This window comes from Mercenaria mercenaria, chromosome 2, assembly GCF_021730395.1.
Source record: "Mercenaria mercenaria strain notata chromosome 2, MADL_Memer_1, whole genome shotgun sequence".
NCBI lineage: Eukaryota > Metazoa > Mollusca > Bivalvia > Venerida > Veneridae > Mercenaria > Mercenaria mercenaria.
Window position 1 is genome coordinate 25252709 of NC_069362.1, and position 14714 is coordinate 25267422.

The 14714-nt window shown below is 33.4% G+C and overlaps 2 protein-coding genes across 2 annotated transcripts in view; both read right to left on the reverse strand.

The window, feature by feature from the left end:
* LOC123563550 (dynactin subunit 4-like) overlaps positions 1-6319 on the reverse strand; it is a 46576-nt gene extending 40257 nt beyond the window's left edge. Inside the window, exon 1 of the mRNA XM_053532938.1 lies at positions 6145-6319. Coding sequence (XP_053388913.1) covers positions 6145-6282 — 138 coding nt within the window. The 5' untranslated portion in view covers positions 6283-6319. The remainder of the gene's footprint in view (positions 1-6144) is intronic.
* A 5238-nt stretch (positions 6320-11557) lies between these two features.
* Positions 11558-12346, reverse strand: LOC128548996 (uncharacterized). The gene has a single exon (XM_053524889.1). The coding sequence runs from the start codon at positions 12344-12346 to the stop codon at positions 11558-11560; it is 789 nt and encodes a 262-aa protein (XP_053380864.1).
* Positions 12347-14714: the final 2368 nt, after the last annotated feature.

Genomic DNA, 14714 nt, shown 5'->3' on the forward strand with positions numbered 1-14714 from the left:
GTTGTCTTGCGTTCTGTTGTAAATGTCGCGTGCATAAAACGTGCGTCGAGTTGTAGAATTCAGTCGTTATGGCTTTGACCATAGCTTGTTCATCATCAGAACCAATGACAAGCTTTGCCATATTTGTACTAGCCAACTTCAATTTTAAATGATGGAAGAAGTAGCTGTATGTCTCATAGTCACTGTTGTCATGGACAAACATTGGGCCAAATAATAGAGGGGGTTCTCCCGTTCTGTGTCTAAAAACTGTCAACTGCTTATAACAGGTAACCGTTACGTGCATTTTGCACAACATGAAAGTCTTGTCGACACCAAGAACAGTCTGTCCCGTACAACAAAGTCGTTTTATGTCGGAAATTTGCTCGTCAGTGTATAGGATAATTGTCGGGGATTTGCCACCAGTCCGTATCATTGACCTGACAAACGTATAATTTTCAGTAACCATATTTTCAAGGTGACAAATTTGGTCAGAAATATTATTCGATATGACAAGTCCGTTTTCCCGGGCCTCTTTAACCTTCTTATTAAAGATTTTGTTGTAATTTGACTCAATGGGCGGTCTTGTTGTCTCGTCAAATCTGTCTTTTAACGATTGATATATTTCTTCAGGTTTGAATTTCTTATCTGCCAATTTGTCGATTTCATCCATAACATAGTCAGGTGTCCTTACATACGTCTTATTGTCGTGAGACAGGCCATGGGGTGCTAAACCAGGGAATTTCCCGACATACTCAACCAGGGCCAAAGAACTTTCAAGACCCCCCTCGCCTAACCAGGTAACCTTTTTCTTGTAATTTTTGTCTAACTTATGAGTGGTGTAATAACGATGGAGAACAACTATTTGCTCTTTTTCTGGCTGTGGCTGTATGGGACGATACTCTAATTGCTTTTTGACCTGCTTTTTTGAACAAAAAATACCTTGCCTGAGATACATAGCGCTAAGGTCACCGTTCTCGTGTAGAAGAAAATATGATTTTGGGGAAGTTCCAGCAGACGAATTCCAAATACCACGGTCATCTGAGAATGCACTTCGTTTTTTGTTTGACCTGTTCAAAAAATTAACCTTGTTGTCTATTATGAAAAAGACATTTTCCTTGCAGCCACTAGGGATACGTGGGAGACCTGGGATGTTTTTCAGGAGATGGGTTATGACGGTACTTGTGTCGAGAAACCCTGATTGTAGCGACCCTTGCATATCATTAGATGTTTCTGAAGAGACTGTCTCATTAGAAACATCGGAAGAGTCCGTGCCTTTATTTTCGGCATTACCCTCAAATAAAGGGATTTCCCCTGTTTCGCAATTGGTGGTGTCGAATACTGCAGGATTTGAATCTTTGGCTGATACCGTCAATAAATCTGGAATAGACTTGCCAGACGAAGTGACTGGTTTCTCCACAGTTTCAGATCCAGGAGCATTGGATACCGTCGGGTCAGAAACACCGACCGAGTCCGTCACCAAATCTTTCAAAGAAATGTCAGATAAAGTGACAGGCTCCTCGAGCGTTTCACACCCATAAGCACCACCTATAGATGTACATATACTGTCATTAGTCTCTAGAGACTCTTCACCTGGAAACAGAGGATATTGGTCCACATTTATGCTACAGTTACTGTCACAAACATCTGTTAGTTCCTGTTTATCAAGTAGAGGTACAAAATGATTTGCATGAAAACTAGAAATTGAAACAGGGGCAGCCATCGATGTCCACATCAACATTATTCTAGGAATCTTATCTGCACAAGTGCTGCTTCCTACAATTTTTCTTGTGAAAGCAGAGGATAATTCCGGCTTAACTTGAGGCGGATAATAGGACTGTATGGGTTCATCTAATGCCGCACTCAATGCATATATATGCGCCATTTCACTGAAAGAATTCTCTTTCAAAACGTCATTCAAAAGTTTATCATAGTCACTTGTGACAATTCTAATATCGTTAATGAAGTCGTTGTGTTTTTTATTTGTGTCATAACATGATCTATTTAGTATCATTTCTAACGCAGTCATAACCTTAACAGGATATGTGCATGCTCATCTCCCGACAACACACGTGACACAGCTCTATAAAGGCAATTCCCGTCACCCAAAGTGCGTAGCGGAACATACGCCGAATTCATCGATGATTGGTACATTTCCAGAATTTTGACAGCTTCCTCGTCTATTTCATATGTCGCAGAATCTGGTGTATGTGTAGGTACTTCTACGCCGTAAGTTTCCAACAACATCGATTCAGATTTTGCCTGATTGGCCAACTGTTTCTGCGGTTTGACAACAAAGCTGTATGCAGTCTGGAATAAAAAAAAAATGTTAACAACAAACTATACGATATCAGCTCGATTTACATGTTAAAACATATAACAAGACAGAGTTTAAACGGTTTATCTATTAATCGTTTTAAAACATGAATATTTCAATAAGTTAGTTTTAAAGCCTTCTTAAGAAATATACCACCCCCCTCCCCCTCACTAGGTGTTTTACGCACGTGAAACCAACATCATCGAGTAACAGACCTATTAAACATATAAAATTCTTGTCGGAATCAATAACAAACTTACAACATACACATTTAAGATTTTCCAATGCATTCAAATTTATTTTGGCTTTAAATTTAATATAAAATATCCTAACGATATTCATGAAATTTGATTCAATTATATAAGCTAATAAATGCATGTCAGACGTAACGTCAGTTGCGACCCATGCTAAAAATTAACCATGTTTTGCAAACTGCGATAACAAAAGAAAACTGTTTTCTATTTTGTATTTTAACAAGTTTGATCAGTTTCGCTTGCTTTTCTCTGTAAAATGGCAGTCTAATTTTGAAAATGCTTTCAAAGATGATATTTTTATTTACAGATGAATGAGTTCTTAAAACTGTCACACGTAAAAAGAACGCGGTCTTTACTATCCGAAAACAGGATATCTGACAAACAGATAATAATAATAATAATAAAACGCGCACTATCTCAAGTTTAATCATGTGTGTTCTTTAAAAAAATGATTGCAAACACTCTATTTCGTTACCGTTTATTTACACGATACCATTCTTGACAATGTGGGTGAAATCTCAGTTAAAAAGAAACACAAACTTACGAGACAGAAAAATAATCAGATGTTATAAAAGGTAATATCTGTACTGTTAAAATGTTTTTATTAGATTTAAATGTACGCTTTAATATAAGTATGCATTGTTTTTATAATATAACATGAAACAAAATACGCCTGAAATGAAATAATAGCATCTAGACGTCCCGTTTTTATCATGTGTAAACTACTGATACGTCGCTTTTATGTTACACTAATGGGTTTCAACTTTTGACGTTACGTCACAGAGTTTGGTTAATAGTACTGTTTATGCGAAAAAAAGAAGAGAATAACCAGTTCAAGCTATGATTTAGCAATAAGGAATAGTTTATTTGCGTTTTAGCGGGAAATCTGCACGTGCCATCGTGCCGCTGCTTTTGCAATGATAACGTGTACACACTCGACAACATTTGTAATCGGTCATTTTATATTGTATAACTATCTGGTTAATAATACATGACTTGTATTCTCTAGGAATTTCACATACCGACATTTGATTAGGCACTGCAGGTTACTATTTATTTATTTTAACCAATATTGAATATTTGCGCGTGCAGTTCATTACTGTTTGGTTAATAATGCATGTATTCATACGAAATTTCGACATTTGAATAGGTACTACAGCTAATTATTCATTTATTTTGACCAATATTGCATATTTTGCACGTGCATATGCGGCAACATGCACATGTTAAAAACACGTCATAGTGATACTAACATAGGCACAACGCGAGCGAGCTGTCGGGATGTTGCTAGCCGGAACACATTTACGATGCATGTGTAATTATTTTCGCAATTTCAAAATAATTTTGATATAAATTGTTTGAAGCTGTCACTTTGATGCGTATTTCCATTTTTAACCTCATTTCCATTTACAAAAACCTTTAATCGGTGATCTACCATCCGCGCTCTAATGTCGAAATTTAACCAAACTACAATATAAAATGACCAAGTAGGAGTTTTGTTGACTTTAGTAAGTAATAATGAAAAATAAACCATTCTTACCTTGCTAGGGCTGCGCTGGCATCATAGCTGGTTCCAGAGAATACACAGTTCTGACATAGAAAGTTCAAATGAGCAGCTGACCAAGCTCGCAAATCTATATCACTCAGATTTAAACATTTACTATGAATCCAATTCTTACAATTTGAACATTGTATGGTGTCTTGCAGACACTCTAAAGCACAGATGGAGCATGGATATTCCATAATTATGTGGCTTATATGTTTCTCTGTTAATTTTATTTCTTATATATACGGGTGTGAACTTGCAAATTCTGCTGACGTTTCCGTTTTTAAATTTCTGGTAATAAAAATTCTGACAATACCCCGCTAAAAGTTAGAATAAGTGTCACCTTCAGGATGTTGCACACTGAGAGTTGGGCCAATATAATTTTATGTGTGCAATATTTGAATGTTAATTGAATTAACAATATGTTTTAATAACTTGCCAGTTGCAGGTGACTTCCGCTAGTTAATTTTCTTTAAAAAAAAAACATGGGAAAATATCTCATAAAATGGGACAAAAAAAAACCAAAAAAAAAAAAAAAACTCCATAATTACGCCGTAGATCAAAATGGTGTTGAAAAATAAATTAGAAGTCAGTTGAATACTTTGAATACAGAATAATATTCTTAATCATGTATGTAATTTTGAAAACAAAATTTTCTCAGAGAAATAGTAGTTATTTTCTTGTTTCGGTTAAAAAAGAACAGCAATAAATTTAATATATGAATGCATATATTTCGTGTTTAATCAGTGAAATCATATCAAATTGATTATACAATTAGGACATGTTGTGCGTTATAATTATGACACCTATGTGTTTATTGCTGTCTCATAAAAACGTTTATTACAACTGCTGATCAATATATTTCTCGGGCGAAGGTGAATTGCAAAATTTTCTTCTATTTAAATAGAATATCATCACATCTTTTCTTTAAATTGACAACGGGATGTCTGAATTAATATCCTCGTCTTTTTTAACAAAGACAAAACCTGATTTCAACACTAGTTTTTCATTTATTTAACAAAAAAAAAAAAAAAAAAAAAAAAAAAAAACGGAAGACAAATGCATTGAAAGCATGCACTTCACGGTAGAGGGGTGAGGTATGGGTGAGAAGTTTCGTCTGCAAGCGAGAAGATGTTTGGAAAGAAGTAATGTTGCCGGAGCGTTTACATGCATTTAAACTCCTTCTTTCTTGAATTTTTATCTTACACTTTACCCAGTTAACCTTTGCAGTTTCGACATTTTTTTCATCTTTTATTATATTGCCTGTTGGAGACTACTACTTCAAAGCTTTTGTTTTTGCTACAAAAACAAAAACAAATTTTCAACATGTTTAGAAAGCAACGAACAGGAGGTTTTGAGGCTTGATCGTAAATTGAAATCCCCTTATCAAAAAACTGATGGAAATGGAAAAACAAACAAATACAATTTTGTTGTAGAGCTAATTATAAATCATTTAATAGATTTTTACATAGAACAAAATTTTACATTTTTCAAATCACGAGTAGATTCTATATTACAGTTTCTATATACTCTTCTAGATTGAGGCGATTACTGAAGGTGATGACCATGATGGCGTATGGATTTATTTATAATACTCTGAATTTAATATGGTAACAACTCTGTCGAAACTTAATTAATAATATGCATTTTAAATGCATGCATTTCAAGTACTGTGATCAGATAATTATTCACTTGCGATAATCACTGCGTGTCAATGTAACGGCGCATGTAAATAATCGCCGAGTATCTCGTAATTTTGATTTTTTTTGTGTGAAATATAATACAAGCTATTTACATAAGATATCAAAAGTTTATAATCATCGGAAAATGAGATTTTATTGAAAGAGTAAAGCTGTCATATGTAGATTCCGGTAGTACAATCTAGATTCCTGTAGATTCCGGTAAAGAAGTAGATTCCGGTATTCAAAGTAACCGGTTTGGTACCATATACATGCTAAATTTTTCCTTAACATGCAAAATTATGTGACTAATTCTTCTCTATCCGAATACATGATACTTCGTATCGATCAACGTGTAGCTTAAGGTGTTACCTCATGGAGAACACAGTCACTGCATCTGATCTTAAAGCAATGTCGACATAAGTAGAGTCTATACAGAGTGTTCCATTTTTTACAGGCACAGAGATATTTGACAATCTCTGTGTCTGGGAGTGACAGCGATCCTGCCATCTTCCTTATTAGTTATGCAGGCGCTTGAAATTGACTCTGTAGTTAAAAAACAAACATTTCATTACCCGGAAGAATAGATAAAGTCCGTTCAAGGTGAACGGTCTATATGTCCTCCTTTGCGCTAACTGGTAAAACCATATCTGCCACTTTCAGCAATAAGTTGATTCTGCGAATAATTTAAGGGTAAACAGGCAGGGGAAGATTTGCACTCATAATTAGAAAAGATGTGCTAAACTTCAAACTGACACATCGATGCATCAAGGAGTTTTAAATCCAAGAGACACTAAAAAGATTTCTAAAATTTGATACGACATAGACAATTTTATCTTTCCTGATCTTAAGAGTATACATGCGGCACCAGGAATGATTCAGGAGGTTGACAAGTTCTTGAACCATGATTCTGTGTCTTCACCCCTATTTAGTTATGATACAATATTTTCAGAAGGAAAAACAATCTGTCGGTACTTGATGTAAGACATCCCATGTTCGAGAACAATAAAAACATACCAGTGACATTTCTAATTCATGACAGAAAAAGTCAAAAGTCTCATGAATTGTTTTATACATGTGTTGTGGGGAATACAAATTTTTGTTTACTTAACCGCTGTCTTTTTGAACAGCCTGTCTATATGTGTTCGTTTAATAGTTTGCTTGGAAGCAGTGGTTAGCAGATTACTAGTAGTAAACTATTACGTCAGAATTACTGACACGTCAGGATGACACCACCCTTTACTTAGAAAGGGAAAATAAAAACGCAAATACTGAATAAATTTGAAAACCAACCAAATTTTTACTTATCTTTCTAAACTAATATTTTACAAAGTGATCCAAATATACTAGTTAGTATAATGCCAAAAATACTGAAAAAGATGACAAATCAGCTTATTGAATGAAAAGATGAAGTTCTTAAAGTTCTGTCAGAAAGTAAATAATAATCTCAATAAATGGTATTATTGAAGTATCTAAATGTATTTTGTGACTCTGTACTTTTATCACTCTGTTCAAAATTAACAGCAATGTAAATTAATTATAAATATTTACTGAAGTATTTAAAGATGAAAATCTAAAACAATTGCTGTTAAAACAATAGAATTTAAGTTACTTAATTAAAGAAAATTACTTACTAATTTAGAGAAAAGTTACAATGAATTTAGTAAAACTCTTAGGTTAAATAAATAGCCAAAAATAAATACAAAATTAATTAATTATTGATTGCTAAACCCTAAGAGAGTTTTTTTAGATGTTATCAGTCCAAAAATTCCTTAGAGAGTGAAGAAATGGCTCTGAAATTCTACTGAGGTAAACTCTTCCAGAATGCAGTCAACCATGAAGGATGTAAAGTACATTATGATTGGTCAGCATCTTTCTGATAAGCCATTCAACATTTATCTTACATATCAGCTGTGACCTTGACAATGCTTATGTAAACTCTTTGTCTATAATCTAAAAGTAGCTCAAAGTTCTTTCATAACTGGTCTTACTCAAAATAGCTGATGTAAATACAAAATGAAAATATGTAATGATATTAATTGTAGTTTGTTACAATAAAAATAAACTGGAAGTACTGATGACTATGAAGTACATAAGCAATAATAAAGTATCAAATGAATATACTGAACTCAGTGTGAATGTGCATGAAGAATGATCTACATAGATAAATCAGCAGTCTTTAATAGACTAGCTGAATGCCCTTAATAGACTAGCTAAATGTCTATGCTTTCAAATCTTAAAATACCATACTATTTGTAAATACAAACATTTATGATAAAATATTAGACTGTTATATAATATTATGCAATACTGAAACTATGTATTATGTAACATAATGTTGTAAAGTTCAAGTTTAGTGACTGACCGCGAATTAGCTATCACACTTGCAGTCAAAAATAATGTAAAAAATAGAAAACGTTTGTTTTGTTGGTTTTACTTGAAAAGTGATTTGAAGCGCTGGATAGAGAAAAAACAAAGCTCTAATGAAAAACTGGTTTACCTGACACACATTCTTTGCTTACTTCGGACTCAATGGAAGAATATAATGATAGGGAACACAGTCTAACGTCAGATTGGTTGAATGCAGATCTATCATATTACCTTTCAACTTTGAAAAGTGATGTTTTAAAGGGTGCAGTTCAGTGTGTTACCGATGCGTGTGATTTAAATAATAGTGGGTTGGGAGTAACAGACAGTATGTCGGAAGGTGTAAATACGCTTATCAAAATATTGCCAGTTGGAAGGGAATTCCCATGGATTCTATAGTTCTTTCTTTGCATTTCCTCCAGGGTCTAAAGTTAACCAAACAATTTGCGGAAGAATGAATGTTGGAACCTTTAAATTAAATACCTTACACATGTATTAGTTCCAGCGGAAGCGGAAATGCCCAAAACACAGTTTCTCTGAAAGAAATAGTAGACTTGATTAAAACTGGCAAGTTTGGATAAGTCCTTACCGACTGACGTCACAAAACTTGATGATATAGATATACAAAAAAACTATTGGACAGACAAATATATCTCGACGCACATTGGCATTTTATGTAATTAAGGAAAAAAGACTTACTGATGTCACAGAGGTTGGAGCTCGGATAGTTGAAGGATCCGCTGGTGACAAATACATAATGACCCTATTCCCTAAACCTTCATTTAAATGTCCATCTATAAATATGTTTTCTTGCATAAAAACTACTTTTTTCACTGGATCCGCCCATGTACAAACGGGAGAAAAGTCGCGTGCAAACAAGGCAAATCACGTGCTTATTTTTGAAATGCTTTGCCAGGGGCGTATGTATGTATTTCTGCGCAGACTGATATTTGGCATCTGCATCTTGTTTCTTCCATAATAACCTCTTCTTGTAGCATTATAGATACAATGTAATCCATTGTATGTTTAGCTGTATCAGTTTCCAACCCCAAACGTACTGCCCCATTAATGTACGCACTAGCTTCTCTTAGAGTTTACTCCCTTTACAAAGCGTCTGTTCAGTTATTGTAAATAACTGTGAATAAATAAGTATCGCGTGTAACTTGTGCTATTGCCCGTTTTTAGGTATTATATTAATGATTTTTGTTAGTATCAGTCGGTTTGTTTTTACCTGATTTTTCGCAGAATTCATATAATAAACCTCGAAAACTAGTCACTAGCTTCGTACTCATCCGTACTCTGTTTGTTCGTACTCAAAATAATTCGAATGTAAAGTTGTTATTCTTAAAATAATTGTGTTTCTGTTTATCATATTTTTTAGTTATATGCAAAATTATGTGTAATGTAACGTTTGTAATAACTAAAAATAAAAATAAGATGCTCAAAAACCTTCAAATCACGCTTTAGTAGTGTTGTTGTTATGTGTGCCCCGGTTATGGATATTTAAACATGTTTACCGTTTCCAAGAACAACAAGAATGGTAAATAAAAAATGTACCGGAATCGTCGTCATCACACATGAAAACAATGCATTTAGTCGTCGTGAAATGTTTTTTTATGCAAGAATAGCGACAATACACGTTTGTTTTGTGTATTAACGCCTGCAGAAGCCCTTGGGATATGTTTGTGACCTCGACCTTCGGTCTCGGTTACAAACAATCCCGCGGGCTTCTGCAGACGTTAATACACAAAAAAACGTGTATTATCCCTACAATCATATAATGGCCGTCAAAATGAGCGTTGGATTAGAAGGGAAGATAAAAGAATGAAAAACTTGACACAAATCCGCGTGAACAGTAAGAAGTGACAAAAGGTAGATGGTAAGAAAAAAACCCAAATCTAATCGATAGGTATGTTGAAATGGACTGTGTAGATAGTAATGCCAGCAAAGTAAACGTTGGAATAAAAGCTGAAAATTTCGCGCCAAATATATCAGATATTCGGTCGTCTCGGCAATATACATTTACTCTTAGTGATGTAAAACACCCTAACTTATTTTAAGAGAAATCATCTAGTTGCAAGAAAATGAAAGTTTCTGAAGATGAAATGAGAAATGATATATCTGACAATTCTTTAAATGAAAACGTAATGATACGTTTGTGTACTTACGCCTGGAAGGAAGGATTCTACTATAAGTATGGTTTAAGCCATTCCATCTTTGGCACTACTACAGGAAACAATGCCACCAACGTCTTCGAGATTGATGACCTGTCGTCCAAACAAGATATTCGGAAGAAATCTAGAACGTGGATCTCGTCAGAGACGCTTCAACTAAAAGTCTCCGATAAATTACGATAAAAAACTAAATGACAGGGTTATTAACTTTGGGCAACAACTTTTCGAGACAGCTTCAATGGTATCAATGGTTTACAAGATTCTGGCTATGTTCCAATTCCTCAGACCGTGGAATGGAAGTATTCATTAAGAATCAGGGATGTGCCTAATTATTTTCAAAAGTAATTAATTAATTCCAATTAGAGTGAGAAAATTGCTAATTAAATTAAATTAAATCACAAGCCATTTTCAAAAAGTAATTAATTAATTACAATTATTTTGCCAAAAGTAATTAATTATAATTAATTATTTTATCTCTCCTTTGGAAGGATAAAATGGGGAGTGTGTATAATCCGGCCATCCCCGGCCATCCGGATAGATTTTGACGGAAAATCCGGCCGCCCCTATTTATTTCTTCATTTGTTTACATATATCAATAATTTATACATCATTGTAAAGCTGACGTGATGCAGTTTAAGAATATGTAAAGAAGTTAATAATCCGACCTTAAACGAATTTAAAATATTATTTTGAAATTTAGTTTTTTTTTACTGTAATCAAAATAGAATTCAGAAGGTGATAAAATACGGCCATCCCTACTTTTTTTCTAATTACGTTATATTTTGCAATGAAATATATGTATTTTGAAAGCTGACATTAAGCAGATTACAAATATGTAAAGATTTATAGCATCCGACTGCAAATGACTTGTTAATACCGATTTGAAAATAGCTGATTTTTTCCCGTTGTCAACATCTGTTTCCGTAAGTCGGAAAGCATGATTTGAAAGATTAAATTCTGTAGTTTATAAATATGTAAAGATATGATCTATCATATCTGTTATGTCCATGAATTACTAACAATAATTCATATTTCTAATTTTAATCAACCATTGTAGAATGCAGTAAACAAACAATGACGTTGACGACGTTACCCGGTAACGACGTCATTTACAATAAAAGACGTTCTAAAAATAGATTATCACATTTCTCCCAAGTTATAAAAGATTCATATTATATAATTAAGTAATCAAAAATATACCGTAGATAAGCCAATGTGAAAGGATAAATTGATTTTAAAGAGTTTTAATTTCGTTTCTTGAAGTCTAAAACATAGTCTTTGAATCTTGATGGTAATCGTAGAGTACGTTTGGGCTGAACTCTTCTATTTAGTTCATGTTCATCAGTAGTCTCACTGGTAACTTGTCTTCCAGTGTCATCACCAGTAACTTGGTTTTCAACAGCACTGTTTTGGGTTTCTTCAATTTGGTTGTTGTTCTCCTGTGGATCTCGTTGAATTTGGTTTCTTTCCGGTATACGCAATAAGCGTTCTCTCCATTGGTCATCATTTACAATATACCTTTTGAATTTCGATGCATCTCTGTAAACTGTACGACCATCTGATTTCCGCTTGGCCAAAATGCTGGATCCATGAATATCGATGATTTTATAATGTTCTTGTTCATAAGCTGTTGACCATTTATTCACCTTCATCTTCTTGAGAAGCACTTCATCCCCGACCTTGAAACTACTCTCGACAGTTTTCGGGTGTCTATGCTGGTCCTCCCATTTCTTCTTGTATATTTTGTCTTTGTTGGTTATTTCTCTCTCCATTTTACTGATGTTGGTTTGTTGAAATCCCGGATAGTCTAGTTTCGTACGCACATTTCGCCTCATTAATGCCTCATATGGCGTATATCCTGTAGCAGGATGCGGAGTCGACCTGTAGCCCATAAGCATATTTTGAACTGCCACGTTGGTGGATGTTCCTTCACTGTGAGCAATCTTTTCTGTCTTATTCAAGACTTTCATGAATCTTTCTGCCTCTCCATTTGCTCTGGGGTGTTCTGGGGTAACTATGGTGATGAAATCCATATTCATCAGCAAATTTTCGAAAATCTAGGGAGTTAAATGGCGGTCCATTATCTGTCTCGATTCTTACATATACAATGTAAAAGTTGAAGTGGATTTTAGAAGAAATTTTTGTTAGTAAATATACTTTGAGTTTACCTATAAACGATTTGGAAAATAATTTACAATATAGTCAACATGTACAATGTAATCTAAAGGAAAAAAAATATTTTAAGTACAATGAACTTTGAGTTTACCTAAAAACGTACGTATAGCCACACGTGCATAGCACAAATCCTGTTCCAATACGCATGTTTGAATGGATTAAAAATGTTAGAAATATTTTTTATAAAATGCGGATTATACAATATATGGGACACTCATGATTTTGTAAATTACACCTGGTTATCAGCCACCATTAAGCAAAAATTGTCAGATTTATTTTTAAACAAGTGGTATTCCGATGTAGACAGCTCAAATAAATGTAAAATTTTCAAATTATTTAAAACTGATTTTAAAATTGAAGACTTTTCTCCCGATTATCATATATCAACTACCAATAATCATGTTTTTATTATCTACTATTGTACATGAAACCGATTTTTGTTGCTATGCCTTTTTGTTGTCTCGCCTGTTTAAGCAATATTATGTTATACCTCATGTTGTCATGTATTGTGACCCGAGAGAAATAAAAAAAAAAAGAAAAGGAGCAACCTTTAAAAGATGACAAAATCTAAATTTACCAATAGTTGCATGAATTATGCAGTTCCATTATGTTCTATAAATTTAATAAATATTTGCAAAATACATTACTTTTTAACAAGGACAGGTAATATCTGCGGCATAACATGGTGCATAATTCAATTATTTAATCACTAATTAAAAAAAGAAGAACTTATTTTAAATCCGAGCGTTTCATTATACGTAGCTATTATTATGTGACTGGAACAGTATTATGATGTATCATGATTGGTGTGATAATCCAATCAACTAAACACGTGCCGATAGCCGCTCAGTCTGATGGAAGGTGATTAATCAACACCTAATCAAGGGTGCTAACAAGTTTATAGGATTTGGGTATTTCATATCAGAAAAAATTAATCAGTTTAACAAATATTAAGAACGGTTTCTTTGATATATCAATGTCAATGTGTTTTATGCTTAACTTTTTTTAACTGGTCAATCAGAAAAATATGCGTTGTATCAGTTATTAGATTTTCATCACTTAGTACAAAATAAATTAATATTTTAAATAAGACACTTACAGAAAAATACTGTGCAACTTCATATATGTAGTCCTTGACCATGAACTCTTGTGTTTTAGCTCCCGGATAAGCAAACACGGAATAAGTCTCTGGCCACAAGTACTCACTCATATACTTGACCTGGCTATGTCCTATCACGAGAACCATAATAACGTTTATTCAGCACAAGCACAATAGCACAAACACAACACAATTCTTTATGAACAATTTTTTTCACGCAATTAATATAAAGGAAATTAACACTAGCACAATAAATTATATCCAACAAAATATTCGAGATCACAATTTATGGCAATAAGCAAAGTTATAGAAGATACATGTATGGAATGAGATACAGGAACAGAATTTACAGATTTATATATAAAATATTACCTGATTGTAACAAGTTTTTCTTGTTCACAAACAAAGTTTTTCACGACGATACCTTTTGATCTTTATTAACAACTGCTTCCGTTTTAAAGCATGTTGTTTGATATATTGATAGTCAGTATGTTAAAGACAGATAATTATACAGAGATAATTGCCGGTATTTCCAAACATCATGTGATAATACTGTGTAAGACACAATTAAAAGAGCTTAGATCTATAACAGTTATTGTCATGATACTTTTACAAAACACTGTTATTTAAAATGATGTTCAAACTGCGAGTAAAATTACGTTAATTATATACGGTGATTATTGTATTACCTTGATTCTTCTTAGTCTTCTATATATTAGTTACATGTTATTTTGTTCTATCTATTATTTACAATACTTCTCAGTTTGTTTCTCCTATTATAAAGAACTACAGCTCTTTAAATTTTCAATAAATGAAAACACTAGAACAGATTTATTTTTTTTAACAGAACATAACTTTATTCATAATAATATGACTTAAACATAAGAAGTTCCTTGTCATGGTAGCTATATACAGCATGCAGTAATAACGCTGGCGGAAAAAAACATATATCTTTGAACAAGTATATCTTCTGTTGAAATTGATCGATTTCCATAAACTTAACATTTTTAGAAACTTCGTAACATACTCTTTCACGTGCCATCAAAATAAATAAGGTTTATAAAGAATTAGAAGTTTATAAAGTATGGCCGTATTTTTGTTTTTTTGTACTGCGGAAGAGAGTCAGT

What these genes read in the sequence shown, in the direction of transcription:
- LOC128548996 (XM_053524889.1), bottom strand. Translation starts at nt 12,346, where the DNA reads ATGGATTTCATCACCATAGTTACCCCAGAACACCCCAGAGCAAATGGA.